Source organism: Leptonychotes weddellii, chromosome 13 (assembly GCF_054177405.1).
Source record: "Leptonychotes weddellii isolate Sample4059 chromosome 13, ASM5417740v2, whole genome shotgun sequence".
Classification (NCBI taxonomy): domain Eukaryota; kingdom Metazoa; phylum Chordata; class Mammalia; order Carnivora; family Phocidae; genus Leptonychotes; species Leptonychotes weddellii.
Genome location: NC_138381.1, coordinates 69,460,784 through 69,475,514, shown reverse-complemented (window position 1 = coordinate 69,475,514; position 14,731 = coordinate 69,460,784). Strand labels below are relative to the sequence as shown.

At 49.3% G+C, this 14,731-nt stretch overlaps 1 protein-coding gene across 1 annotated transcript in view; it reads right to left on the bottom strand.

Annotated features, from left to right (window-relative positions):
- KSR2 (kinase suppressor of ras 2) overlaps positions 1–14,731 on the bottom strand; it is a 364,696-nt gene that overhangs the window by 41,341 nt on the left and 308,624 nt on the right. Inside the window, exons 12-15 of the mRNA XM_081802115.1 lie at positions 9,785–9,826; positions 9,055–9,127; positions 5,506–5,554; positions 3,192–3,559 (exon numbers count right to left, since the gene is read on the bottom strand). Coding sequence (XP_081658241.1) covers positions 3,192–3,559; positions 5,506–5,554; positions 9,055–9,127; positions 9,785–9,826 — 532 coding nt within the window. The remainder of the gene's footprint in view (positions 1–3,191; positions 3,560–5,505; positions 5,555–9,054; positions 9,128–9,784; positions 9,827–14,731) is intronic.

Sequence of the window (14,731 nt, the reverse complement as noted above, 5' to 3'; positions counted from 1 at the left end):
TTGGAGTTTTTAAAATGAGCGATGGTGCAGACTGCCAATAGCTTTGCAATAATCTCATAATGACCCAATCGTGAAACGATTTCGCAATCCTGCTGCTAATTGTATTTGGGGAGATAGCAATTGGGTAACTAGTTGGTTATTACTCATTCCCCAAGAGCCATACACATCGAATTACAAGGAAGCTAATCTTAGAAATACTTGTTAACTCCGATGATAATTACTAAGTAATTGGCTAGAACACGCCATTGTGAATTTAGCTGGAATATGCCAGGTAATTATCTGGTCTTATGTTCCCTGTAAAATAAATCCAGGGTCCAAAAATTGTTCCAGTTGGTTGGCTATTGTCCAACCATCAACCTCGGCCAACCAGTTACGCGGATGCAGGTGATTAATCAAATTACTCAAATATCGGGTTTCAAACTGAACATTCAGATAAGAGATCTGATGGTCAACAAGTGGGCGGTGCTAAATGGGAGAAGGGGGTGCACAGAACCCCTCCCAAGATAAATATATAATGACACAATAATATGGAATAAATGCCACTTCTTTGGGGCTCATCTGGCTTCTTCACACAAAATACCAAAACACTTCAGAGACCAATTACATGTCCCAAAGCTGCAGAGTCTTTATCACGGTGCCAGGAAAAGGCTGCGCTATTTGTGAAATCTGCAGGCAGTTACGGCGCTCAGGGAGGGGGCAGGGCGTGGAGTTTGTACATAATAGAAAGGGGCCACAAACGCAGCTGGCTTACCGGATGAGTGACACATTTTCATAATGACCACTCGTTTCTCAAGAATGACTGCTAGGGCGCCTGGGTGGCTCAGATGGTTAAGCGTCTGCCTTCGGCTCAGGTCATGATCCCAGGGTCCTGGGATCGAGTCCCGCATCGGGCTCTCTACTCCTTGGGAGCCTGCTTCTCCCTCTGCCTCTCTCTCTCTCTCTGTCTCTCATGAATAAATAAATAAAATATTAAAAAAAAAAATTAAGAATGACTGCTAACCGAATCTGTCCATTTCCAATTAGCCAGCCCTTGGGAAGGGGGTGAGGGAGGCTTGGGGTACTGGGCTCCACCAGTAAGCTGAGGAAGTCGGGGGGATGGCAAGAGGTCCTTAGAAGGGCCAGGCAACGGACAGGAGATGATGGGTTTGGAATTTCTACTTTGGGGATGTCAAAAAAGAGGGGTTAGAGGACCAGAACGTGAGGAGCTGAGCAGAGAGAAATTTGGGAGTGACAGACTGGTGGGAGCAATAGGCAGAAGACCAGTGTGTGTGTGGGGGGGAAGACCACCTTCCAACCAGATGTGTGCACCCCAAATAAAGGGCTATGCATGAGGACGATACATTCTGGATAACAAAGAGGAGGAAAGGAGCTGTGGCAGGTTGTACAAGTGGCCACAAATTGTCCCTCTCCCTACATCTATGGCCCTGCAATGTGACATTGCAAACCCTCCCCTGCAGAGGCAGACTCTGTTTCTCCATGCCTTGAATCTAGGTTGACCACGCAACTTGCTTTGGCCAATGTCCATCGGTCAATGCAACACGGACAGAGGTGTGAAAGGCACTTGCCCATCAAGGCTCGACCTCTTATTGCCCTTGGAACCCTGAGACCACCCTGGGAATGAGCCCAAGCTAGGCTGTTGGCGGATAAGAGACCATGAGAAGGGGAACTGGGGCACCTCTGCTGATAACAACCTGTAGACAAGTTAGTGAGGACACCCAAGAGTGACCAGCCCCCTGGCCTGACCTGCCAGCTGACCACAGACATGTCCAAGAGCCCAGCTATGGGGCCTGGCTCTGCATAGAACTGTCCACAGAATAGAGGAAAACTCTGAAGTACTGGGGATAGTTTGTTACTCAGCACAAGCTTACTGATACACTCACCTCCTGAGAACAGCTCAGCCTCTGAATATGATCTGAGCTGGATATTTGAAAGCCTCTTCTGTCCCATTCAGGGCTGAGAACCACCATTTTTACCCTGGTTTAGGGAGAACTGAAGGGCCATCTCTCGATCTCCAATCCTTTGAAAACATTTACCACTGGACACATGGATTCAATCCATCATCTGCATAATCAATGCTAATGGACAATAACACACCTTCTTCTGACCACTGAGATCTTATAAATGGGCTCAAGGATGCTTTGTATCACAAGGGAACAGACCAAAGACATACCAGCTCTTCCCTGAGCTCACAGCTCCTGCCAAGATGAGAGGCTTGTGTATTTGGGATCTTATCACTTGAGCAGAGAATGGGAAGGAGAGAGCTGACTCTTGGCATCCCAGGCCACGCCAGGAATGGCCCTGCTGTAGCCAGTCCTAATGCAATGGGGGAGCAACAACCAGAGTTTAAAAACACACCAAAGGATTGTTTCACAACTGTTCAACTGAAGCGAAAGCTATTTTTTTTTTTTTTCAATGCCCCATGTCACTGGGTGATGTCAGAGAGCAAGTTCAGGAAAGTTGCTATCATCTGACATTTTCTTAATGTCAGATTTTCTCACTACCCCTCCTGTGCAGCTAGAGTTCAGGGATCCTGGATATTTAAAATAGCAGTGGTAAAGCCCTGCAAATGTTATCTGCTGCTTTAATGAAGCCAAAATAACAGTCATCACGATCTTAGCCCATGGGTGGCAAAACTAGGGCCTCAGGGCCAAATCCAACACATCACCTGCTTTTATAAATAAAGTTTTATTGGCACCCGGCCACATACATCCATTTACATCTTGTCTGTGGCTGCTTTCACATCCCAGTGAACAGAGTTGAGCAGTTGCTACAGAAACTGTAGGGCCCATAAAGCCACCAATATTCACTACTGGGCCCTTTACAGAAAAAGTCTGCCAACCCCTGATTGGATCCAATCAGTTCAATTTACATACGGAGACAGTGAGTCTCAGCAATGTTGTTTCACAAATACTTGGAGCACAGGGGGACCCGAACCAACTTTCCTACCTTCCCACTTACGGTCCTCTCCCCGTGGCACTGCTCTGCCAAAGAGTTTTAGCATCAAAAGTATTTTCTGGAATCTCAAATCGTAAAACCACATAATTGTGAATGGTAGAGCTAGAGATGCTCCATTCGCCAGAACGACGCATTAACCAGAACCCCCCCACCCCTTCTCAACCCTGCCAGAGGCAGGACTCTGGGAATGGGTCCATGGTGGGGGTGGTGGGCAGGGAGCCCCGGGCAGGACTGACCTGGTGATGATGGCCAGGTGGGGCGGGCTCATGCAGGCGCCCATGAAGAGCACCACGTTCTCATGGCGTGTCTGCCTGTAGGCCATCACCTCCCGCTTGAAGGCCTTGAGCTGCTCCTCGTTATCCCTCTCGATGTCGATCAGCCGGATGGCCACCTCGCCGTGCCAGCGGCCATGGTACACCTGCCCAAAGCGGCCCTTGCCGATGAGCTCGCCGACCTCCAGTTGCTCAAAAGGGATGTCCCACTCCTGCAGGAAGATGCTGGTCTGGCTGGCCTTGCGCGGGAAGCTCCGGGCTGAGAGCAGGGACAGGTTCATCTCCTCGAAGTCGTCCTCCGACTCTTCGGCCTCATCGTGGCCCTCTTCATTCTGTGGCCAGAAAAGGGGAGAGAGGTCAGAGCGGCTCCTGCCCCTGCCCCGCCTTCCCACGAAGTCCCCCCGCGTCTGAACACGTCTCTAGGTGCATTTTCAGCTGGTGGGGACATGTACCTATTTGCCCCAGGTCGCTCTTGTCCTAGAATCGTAGAAGATGAAGGAGCTAAAAGGGAGATCACGATAATCCAACGCTCTTTTGCCAAGGGGGAAACTGAGGCTCATAGAGGAGAAACACTAGGGGACCACCCATGCTGGTTTGCTGGACTTCCCTGGTTTGGGCACTAGAAGTCTCCTTGGGGAGGGGGCGCCAGGCTGGCTCAGTCGGTAGAGCATATGACTCTTGATTTCGGGGTTGTAAGTTTGAGCCCCACATTGGGTGTAGAGATGCCTTAAAAATGAAAGTCCCCTTGGGAAGCCCTTTGGTCCCAGCAAACGGGGATGGTTGGTCACCCCGGGAGGTTGCCCAGCTCTACATCACACAGCCAGGCAGAGCTAGGGCTAAGAAGCAGGTGTCTCGACTCCTAATCTCCAACGCCCTCCGATTCCACCGTGATGTATTGACCTGCCTACTCATGTGTGTGTAAGACAGACAACAGGCTGAACTGTGGGTGCAACAGATGTCTGCACAGAACACCTCAATATGGAGTGCCTTTTGCTTCCCCCAGGGGATTTGGAACCGATGTCAGAAACGGGGAGAGGTCAGAGCTCCTCCGCACAGGCCAGATGCCCGGGCTTTCTCTGCAGCTGTGGTGTCAGGGCTTGGAAGGGAGGCTCATAGGATGGGCTTACCAATCGGACAAAATGAGCTGGAATCTGGCCTCTGTGTGATCTTGGGCAAACTGCTTGACCTCTCTGAGACTTCCTTCTCTCATCATAAAGTGGAGCTAATAAAATCCGCCCCCCCAACCCTGGGGGATGGTATGAGGTTTTCAACGAGATGAAAGCCTCTTAAGTCCCTTGCACACACCTGACCACCCGTATCCAACAATCCCTGGGCTTCCAGAGAAAACGTAGATTCCTAGGCCCTACCCAGAGCTACCGAATCAGAAAAGAGCAGGCTGGGGCCAGAACTCTGCATTTTTATCCCCACACACCCACACAGCCCAGGAACGCTTAGGTGTGACCACCGCAATCCTTAGACGCTGAAGGTCCAGGGACCTGCCTTCCCAGCGTGGTGGCTGGGAGTGCCCTGGCCCTTGGGTTCTTTTGCTTAAGTGAGGAAGCAGCAGGAGCTCCAGCCAGTGGGGATTCCCAGAGGCTTGGGGCCTGACGAGGCAGCCTGAGGTCTTCCTGACCCCAAACCTGAGCAAGCTGTCCCTTGTAGCACACTCAAGAGAAATGACACAGTCTCCGTTGGCTTCCCCCAGGATAATTTTTCAACTAGCCCAGTAATCGCAGAAAGGACACGATTTTCTCTGGACACCCTAGTTCTACTCCCTTCACTTTAGGACACAGCGACAGGGCTGAGGAGTCCATGGTTCTTACCCAGGACACTTCATTTATTCCTCCAGTAGTTTTGGCCAAGGGAAGAAGCCCCAGAACATTCTCAAAAGCCCACCAAGCTCAGTGTCCCCGGGGACCCTGCCTCCCCCAGTGTATTCTTTGGAACGCAGTGGGACATATCCCCCTTGGTATTCCCCTGGCCCTAAGTTGATTTTTCAACTAAGAATTCAAATCTCTTGCCAACTTCTGCACAACTAGCTTTTCCATGATGCACACCATACAATGGCCCATTAGGCTTGGTGCTGGGAGGGCCGCCCCTGCTTGGACGCTACCCTCCCCGCCGCTTGTCAGTTGTCCCGGAGTTAGAACATCCATCAAACAGGTTTGCCCCCGTCCCCACCTGCCCCAAGCCCTCTGAGTCATTAAAGTCATCCGTCAACTCCGCCAAGCGCTGGGCAGCCCCAGGAAAAAGGTGTTTCTCCCTCTCCGAATCTCACCTCTGAGGTTGGCTCCACTTCAATTTGAAGTAATGGATTTCCTTCCAAGCTTTAAAGAAAGAAAAATAAATGTGACCCTCAGGTGAAAAGGGAGGTCGGTGTCTTATTGATCCATGTATGAAGAGTCTTGGAATGAGAAACCCTCACCATCAAGGCTTTATCTCAACTTTCACTTCAACACTTGTGTCTAAAATAATCCATAACCTCGCCACGAAGAAGCAATGACAAGGACACGGTTTTAAATAGGTTTTCGGGGCTGCTCAGGGCTCATTTTTTCTTTATGGCTTTGGTTTCCACTAATCTAGCAGCTTCCTTACACATTGGCCTAAATGCCATGGGCCGAAGGATCCTCAGAGCTCTGGGTGTTTGCTAGGAAAGAATTAATGAGATTGCTAAGTTCACTTGGGTTCAGAATCTTACGGGAGAACCCTGCAGTTCGGGATTACAGGTACCCCCTGCTTTCTGAAAGCTGGCATCACGCCACTTTGCTTTTACGAAAGATCTATGCTGGTATCTACCAAAAGAAATTCGAAGAGCGTTTTTGCTTTTATGAAAGAAGGTAAAAAGTGAACATGGCATTCAGCTTTTGTTTTGCAGCAAGCCATTATAGAGGTAGCGTGCGCCCCGAGCAGCGTGAGGGCTGCCTCCAAGCTCCTTCCTGGGGAGCTACCCTCAGCATCTCAGCATCCAGCCACCAGAGCTTTGACCTGTGTCCATGAGCATCTGGGCTTCATCTACGAGAAGTAATTTTGGGGGCTGGGGGACACCCCCAATTTTTCCATATAAATGAATGATAATTGCTTCTTTGCATGACACCATTTTGGCTCCTGAAAGTTTTCATGGGAATGCTCTACTTTCAGATAGCTGGGAAAACCTGCCTGTGCCAGGGCCGGTGCGAGGCCATCAGGGGGATATGGAGTCGAAACTGGCGTGGCTCCTGACTTTGAGGAGTATTATATTACTACCGAAGGGACTAAAGCAAGCACAGAGATGCTATGCAGAAAGGCTAAAAGTGACACGGGCCGAAAGTTAGGTATGAATCGAATAAATGGAGTACGATGGAAATGCTCCAGGGAGATTACTGGATGTATTTTGAAAATTCTCAGTGTTTGAGTTAAAGTTGGATGTTGCCAATCACATCGAATCAGGAAGTGTGGAATGAGAACGAGCGAAACCGTATTGGACTGGAAGACACAGGTGTGTGTGTGTGCGCGCGCGCGCGTGTGTATGCGCACACGCAGATGTGTCCATGCGCGAGGGTGACGCAGTCATGAGCTCCTGAGCTGCAGCTGTGCTAAGCGTGGGCTCGTGCTGCGTGTGGGTGCTGGGGGACACAGTGTGCTTGCGTGTGTGAGTGCTAAGTATATATCAGCTACCACGTGAGTACAATGGGATGTGCTCTGTGTAAGGGTTGTTCTGGGTGCATGGGAGTTGGGTGTACCTCCTGGGGACGTTGGGGGCACGCCGTATGTTGACAGTGTAGCTGGGTATGTACTGGGGTCTCAGGGGATTGTCGGAGCACATGGTATGTGATGGGGATGTGAGGTGTTTCTGGGGGTGTGTTTGCAGAGGAGAGGATGTGTGTGTGTGTGTGTGTGTGTGTGTGTAGTGCGGTGGGGAGACAGTAACTGGGCTGCTGAAGGCACAGAAAAGCTGGAAACAGTGGCAGGAAAAAAATCACAATGAACACCTTGCGCCCTTCCTATTTCCCCTGGGGAAGCTTAGCAGATCCCCCTACCCACCCCTCATTTGAGGGGCCAGTGCTCTCCTGACCCTGAGACCCGAAGAAGCTGCCGACCCTGCAGACAGGGCCAGTCCACTTGCTGGAGGCGCTCCAGGTGACAGGGAGCCTGAGAGGCTAGAGGAATTAAAAGAAGGGGAAAGAAGGGTGGGTCACAAAGTGCTGTCTGCTTTCATATTAAGGAGTTATTTACAGTACGGAATGAAACCACCCAGCGACAGCTGAAATGCTGGGAACTTAATGCCTTGGGGCGATCTGGGTGGAACAATGCAGCTGGAGTCCCTCCTCACACCCAACGACAGAAAACGACAGAACAGGCAGCCCTCCTCCGCTTGCATCAGGCGTGATTACGGTAGCCCAGCGATTAAATGATTTCCTTCTGCGAAGAGTTAGAGCCCATTGCTCCATGCACGCTTAAGCAGATCGCAGGCAGCTACGGACTCTGTAGTTCACTGGCACGCCCTGACTGCCAGTTAATAACCTGGGGTTCGTCCTGCACAAATTGTGGAATTGGTTTACGTGCAGCAGGGAAACAATCCGGAGCTAGATGTCAGCACAATATCCCCGGTAAATTGCTGCTCCTTTAATGTCACAGATGTACCATTTGTCCATAACGCGGGTCAGAAAGGATGGAGTAGTTAGGAGAGCCAGAAGAACAACCGAGGAGGCAAACATGGGAGTTGGGAAGCTGGCCAAAACGAAATCAGGTCCCTAGCATGCCCCCCACTTCGGCCGCAACCGAAGAAGTTAAGTCAAGGAAGGTGGGTTTCACTTGGGGCTGCCCCACCAACAGACCACCTGGAAAGAGAGTCTGTGTCCCAAGGATACTTAAGATGCCACATGCAAAGACATCCATTGCAGTGTTGTTTACGACAGTGCAATATGGGAAGATAGGCGATCTGGCAATTGTGAAATGGTTAAGGACATTTTTCTACATCAATAATGATGTTTTACAGCCATTAAACACAATGCCTATAAAGAGTCTGGAATAATACAAAAAATGCGAGGCTATAGCTTTACGGGATGACAAAGCTGGCTGGAAACTGTGTAGACCATGAAACGCAAGCATGTAAAACATGAATAGAAAGAGCACACGTCAAAGTTCTAAGAGCAGTACGACTACGAGTGATGATTTTTCCTTTCTCTTTTTACAGAACAGTCCACGTTTTCCAAAATTAGCTCAGATTATTCTTATAATGGTATAAACCGGAGGTCAGCAAACTTGGTACGGAAAGGGCCAGATAGTAAATATTTTGGACTTTGCAGACCCTACAGTCTCTGTTGCCACTACTCAGCTCTCCTGTTGTACTTTGAAAGCCACATAGACAGTATGTCGTAAGCAAATGGGCGTGGCTGTGTTCCAATAAAACTTTATTTATAAAAACAGGTGGCAAATTGGATTTGTCCCATAGACTGTAGTTTGCTGATCCCTCGTATGACCCTAAATTATGCTTTCTAAAGGTGGGGGGACAATGACATAGGATAACCGTTCTTTCATTAAGCTCTAGCTATTGCAGAACGTTATCTTTCTGATCATAGAAGAGTCTGGGGATCCTAAGGAAATGGTCCAGCCCCTGGAAATCACCCTTGACGAGCAGGGCCGGGACACAAAGCAGAGCTGACTCGTCTGTTGGGCTCAGGCTGAGAGACGCTGTCACGCTCTCCTTCTCTTTACCTAAATCATTCCCTAAGTCTGTCTCTCCCCCAGTCTCCCACCCCATCAATTCCAGGAAGAGGAAGACAGAAGACAGCGGCCCTGAGCAGACTGAAGAGCCAGGGCAGGGGAAGGAGGTCTCTGTTCCACTTACATTGGATTCGAGGTCACTGGATGCAGGATGACCTGGGGCGCCCGGGTCGGGGTCTCTGGCACCGGCACCACATCTGAGAAGCAGACACGGGACAGTCAGAAACCCAACATGGAGTCCACAACCTCCCCCAAAGACCTGATTCCTGGGAGATGGGGCAGCTAGGAACCTCTCATCAGATCGTGGGTCCCTGGGGCTGGCCAGTCCCTCCTTTCCCTTCCTCGATCACTTGAACTCTTCCTGCTCACATGCACCCAAGATGGCCCCCTGAACAAAATACGTCACTGATAACAAGGGGGTTGCCAGAGCCCCAAGCCTCTGACTTGAAGCACCCACTGGTCACCTCTGAATCACCCCCTATTCCTGAGTTCTCTTTGGGCTGGTGAGGCCACTTGGTTTCACAGCTCCTGGTCCCCAACTCAGTCCCTCTGACCACCTCTCCCCTGCCACGTGGCTCTGGACCCCTCCTCACCCTGGCCCGTCCTTCTACTGCAGACCACCTTCTCAGGCCTTTCTGTTGTGCCTCGGGATCTCCTTGGTACCACAGTGCCCTTGGGACCTCCCAGCTTCTCCTCTCCCACCTCCTCGGCTCGCCATGATCCTGGGGGCTGGTGGTTCCACTGCTGCCCTCTTTGAGCTTGCCCACCCCAACAACCCTTGCCTTCATCCATTCCAGCAACGTGTGCCCCTCCGCAGGCTTCGCCGGGGGGCCTGAGCGCGCTCACGGACTCACCTGGGAAGATGAACTGCTGCTTGTATTTGTAGTAGTGGGACGCTTGCAAAAGAATGGAAACACCAAAGTCAGTGCTGTCCCGGGGCTGTCCCTTCGAATAACAAATCGGGCTCTCGCAGCCACTGTGTGGGTTCTCTGCCTACACCCGAGGGTTCCCAGATTTCTGCGGACACCCTAAATCACAAGGGCCTAAGAGCCTGCATAAAAGAACCAGGGCTCTACACATCCAAGCCAACCCTCCCACCTGCAGCTCCCTGAAAATAGAGCATCTCAACTTGGAGAGTCACCCAGGGCACAGTCCCATTTTTGTTAACTGCAGAGGGACAGACACACACACACACGAAGTCTTTGTCAAGCCATCTCTAAAATATTCATTTTTTCCCTTTGCCAGAGTGATTAGAGAGGCTTTAAAAAAAAACCCTTTATGACTTAATGAGATATCATCTCACCCCTGTTAGGATGTCTACTATCAAAAAGATAAGAGAGAGGTGCTGGCGAGGGTGTGGAGCAAGGGAAGAGCGTGGGGCACCATTGTTGGGGATGCAAACTGGTGCAGCCACTGTGGAGAACAGTCTGGAAGGTCCTCAAACAATTAAAAAACAGAACTATCACAGGATCCAGCACACCCACTTCTTGGAATATATCCGAAGGAAATGAAATCGCTATCCTGGAGAGATATCTGCACTCCCATGTTCATTGCTGCAATATTTATAGGAGCCAAGACATGGAAGCAACCCAAGTGTCCACTGATGAATGGATAAAGCAAATGGTGTGTGTGTACACACACACACACACACACGATATATTTATATATGTACATACAATGGAATACTATTCAGCTATAAAAAAGAGGAAATCCTGCCATTTGCAACCACATGGATAGACCTCGAGGGCACTGTGCTAAGTGAAATGAGAAAGACAGATACTGTATGATATCAGTTAATATGTGGACTTTGGAAAAAAAAAAAAACCATATTCATAGAAACAGAACCGGATGGGTTAGGGGGCTGGCTGAAGGTGGTCAAAAGGCACAAACTTCGAGTTATAAGACAAATAAGTCCTAGGGATGTAATGTGCATCATAGCGACTACAGTTAACAATACTGTTTCGTATATTTGCAAGTTGCTGAGAGCGTACATCTTAAAAGTTCTCATCACCAGGAGAAAAATTTGTAGCTGTGTGTGGTGATGGATGGTGACTAAACTTAGAGTGGTGATGATTTTGCAACTTCATACATGCATCAAGTCATTCTGTGGTGCGCCTTCAACTTATACAATGTTGTATGTCAAGTATACGTCAATAAAATTGGAAAAAAATATGCATTTCCTGTGTTTTCCAAATTTTTGCTTTGAGCATTGTATTAGTGTTCCTGCTGCTGCTATAACAAATTACCACCCACTCGGTGGCTTAAAACAATACGTTTACCTTCTTATAATTCTAGAGGTATGAGAAGTGTGGAATAAGTCATAAAGGGCTAAAATCAAGGTGTCGGCAGGGCTGGTTCTTTCTGGAAGCTCCTGAGGAGAATCTGTCCCTTGCCTTTTCCAGCGATGAGAGCCTGCATCTCTTGGCCCAGAGCCCATCACTTCAGTCTCTGCTCTGGTCCTGACATCACCTCCTACCATCTCTGACCTTCTTGTCTCCCTCCTGTAAGGACCCCTGGGGTTACATTTAGGATCCATCTGGATAATCCAGAGTGATCTTCCCACCTCAGGATCCTTAACTTAATCACATCTGCAAAGACAAGTCACATAGGAAGTAACACATACAGAGATTCTGGAATTAGAGCATACCCATCTCTGGGGTACCATTATTCTGCCCACCATGAGCATGAGTTGATCTCTATATTTAGGGATAAAAGAAATTTCCTCAACCTCGCTGCCGATTTCGCCTACACTTTATTTCACTTCTGGTTCACTCACCAGAGGCCAGCTCTTCCGGATATCCCCGAGGTTTCTGATGTTACCAGTTACTGGTGACAGTGGGATGGAGGTGGGAGCAGGGGGGACAAGGGTATCATGGGCATTGGGGAGGTCACACAGAGTTTCATCTCCCCAAGCAGAGGAAGTGAGCAGGAATGGGGTCAGATAGGAGTCTGAATTGATGAATACGCTTCCAGAAATAATTTTATTATGTCCGGGGCAACCTATGACTTGCACATTGACTCACCCAGAATTCATGGAGTGGATCAGAGGCTGGGGCCAGGGGTTGACAAACCATGGCCCATGGGTCAAGTCTGGACCATCACCTGTTTTTGTTCATAAAGTTTTATTGGAACACAGTCTCATGTTCATTCATTTGCATGCTGTCTCTGGCTACTGTCATGCTACAACGTCATAGTTGAATATTTGCGACTGTATGGCCCACAAAGTCTAAAATATTACTATTAGGCCCATTATAGGAAAAGTTTGCTGACTTCAAGTGTAAAGCAAAGAGGAGCTGGACAGCAGGAGTGGGAGGCTGTTCCTAGAGGGTCGAATCCTCGCTCTTCCTTTGGCTGTTTGTAAAAGCTTAAGCAACTCTGAGTCTCAGTTTCCATGTGTGTAAAATGGGGATAATAACAGTCTTTCCCTCCCAGGGCTGAGATCATCACTACATGAGATCAGAGTGCGTAGTAGGGCTAAATAAGCATTAGCTGCAACGGTTAAGCCACTATCTTTCTAAGCTCTCTTAATAAACAGACAAGAATGACTTATAATTAAGAGAAAATCAATTTCAAAGAGCAAAGTCATTAGCTGCCCCTGAGGTTGGAACTGATTGATAAACTCTCCCAGGACAGAGAGCAAGTGTTGGTATCTCAGGATCCCAAGGGCCCTTGCACCAGTGGGTGCACGACTCATGTTTGTGGAATTAATCAACTCTCTTCCAGCACAGCAATCCCCAAATATCCCAGATAGTTGGAATCTGAACGGATGCATTTTCTAATTCTGGAAAATGAGGTGCCCGGGACGGGAAGCAACTCATTCGAAGTCACAGAGCAGAGCTTTAAAAGAGAACCAATCTCCGTGATTTCAAGGACCTTTTTCTGTTAGATAACTTAGGTTTGTTTTTTGTTTTTGTTTTTTTGTTTTTTTTTTTCATTGCACCCAGTCAACAAGGGGCTAAAATTAAAAAGGAAAAACTACCCGGAGTTCTCAAGAGGCTTAGCTGATCTCTTCCCTCCCCAGCTGGAACAGGCGATTCAGCGTCTGCAGAAAAGGCTAGCTGGTAATGATCTTTCACAGAGCAGCAGCTGGGGGAGGGGAGGGAGAGGGAACACTGCCCCAAAGAGGGACAGGTGTCAGGCAAAGTGGATGCTGGCAAAGGCCTCCATGCACAGAGCCGGCCCCCTCCTCGACCCCTCTGTGTGCCGGGGAACAGCTCGTTCCTGACGAATGACAAGGAGAGAGTGGCCAGAGAGGAGTCAAGGCGTGGCCGTGAGCCCAGTCCTTGCCGACAACAGCCACGAGTGAGCAGCAGCTCCAACAGGAAGCTGATGAACCCGAATGGCCTGTCCAGGAAAGCTGAGTGGCCCCCCTCACTCTCTGGAACGGAAGAGGACTCGGGACCTGGGAGGCTTCAGGTGGCCCGGAGGCCAGAGACATAAGCAGACCGCTTTGAAGGCACCTCTACTCGGAAGCCCTCCTTCCTTCCCTCCTTCCCGAAGGTCTCCCCCCAAAAGCAGTCTGAGTGGTTTCGAGGAGGAAGGATCTAGAAGGAAGGAGGGAGGATAAGTCATCTCCTGCCTACACCTTTTAAATAAAATTCAGATTTAAATAAAATGCAGATCCCTGCCATGCCCTGCCAGGCCTCCTCCCTGCAGCTCTGAGTCTTCCTTGGTGCTATTTTTCCCTTTTTCGTGGCACTCAGGTCTTGGGGACATTTTTTTCAGCTCTTTCCTGGGGTAGGGCCTTTGTACATGCTCCCCTCCCTCTGCCCGGTCCACTCTCCCCCATCTTTGGAACTCAGCCACCTCTGACCCTTCAACCTAAACTTGTTCTCCTCTTGAATTTGCAGTGGGGTTGCTGTAACGTTGTTCTTTCCCTTCAAAGCACTTGTCGCAACTTATTTCAGGTGTATGTCTGCGAAGCTAACCCATCTCTCCCACGAAGCCAGACTCCACGAGAATGGGGACTGGCAGGCCGAATAATACCGCTCTGCCCAAGAGGTCCAATCCTATTCCCTGGAAACCATGACTGCATCCTCTTCCATGGCAAAAGGGCCTCTGCAGGTATGATTAAGTGAAGCATCATGAGACGGGCAGGTTATCCTGGATCCTCTGGGTGGGCCCTAAGTGTAATCATATGGGTCCTTACAAGAGGGAGGCAGACAGATCCAAGTCAGGGATGGAGAGTCAGAGATGTGACGATGGAAACAGGGGTGGGAGAGGTGTGGAGCCACGTGCAAAGAAGGGATGCAGAAAGCCACTAGAGGCTGGGAAAAAGCAAGGAGGTGGAATCTCTCCTAGCCCCCCAGGCAAAACCAGCCCTGCGGACACCTTGATGTTTAGCCGGGTGAAACTGACTTTGGACTTATGACCTCCATCACTGTAAGGTAATACATTTGGGCTGTTTTAAGCCACTAAGCTTGTGGTGATTTGTCACAGAAGCCACTGGAAACTCATACAGGGCACGGCTGGTTTGTATACTGCTCCAAATCTAGTGCCTCGTATAGGACTGGTACATAGTAGATGCTCAATAAATATGTGTATGGAACTAGATGGGTGAATGCAGTCTGAGGGCCAGAAGATGACTTGAAGAGAGAAAACTGCAGCCCTGGGAAGTGCAAGAATTTCAAGTCATTCATTCGTTCATTCAATCCCTCCCTCATTAAAAAAAAAAAAACAACAACAACATTTAATTAGTGCCTTCAGCAGTAGGCAATGTGTTGGGTTTCAGGTATAGAGGGGTAAATGAAGCAGACATGTGTCTTAGTCTCATGGAGCTGACAATTCTGATTATCATGAGG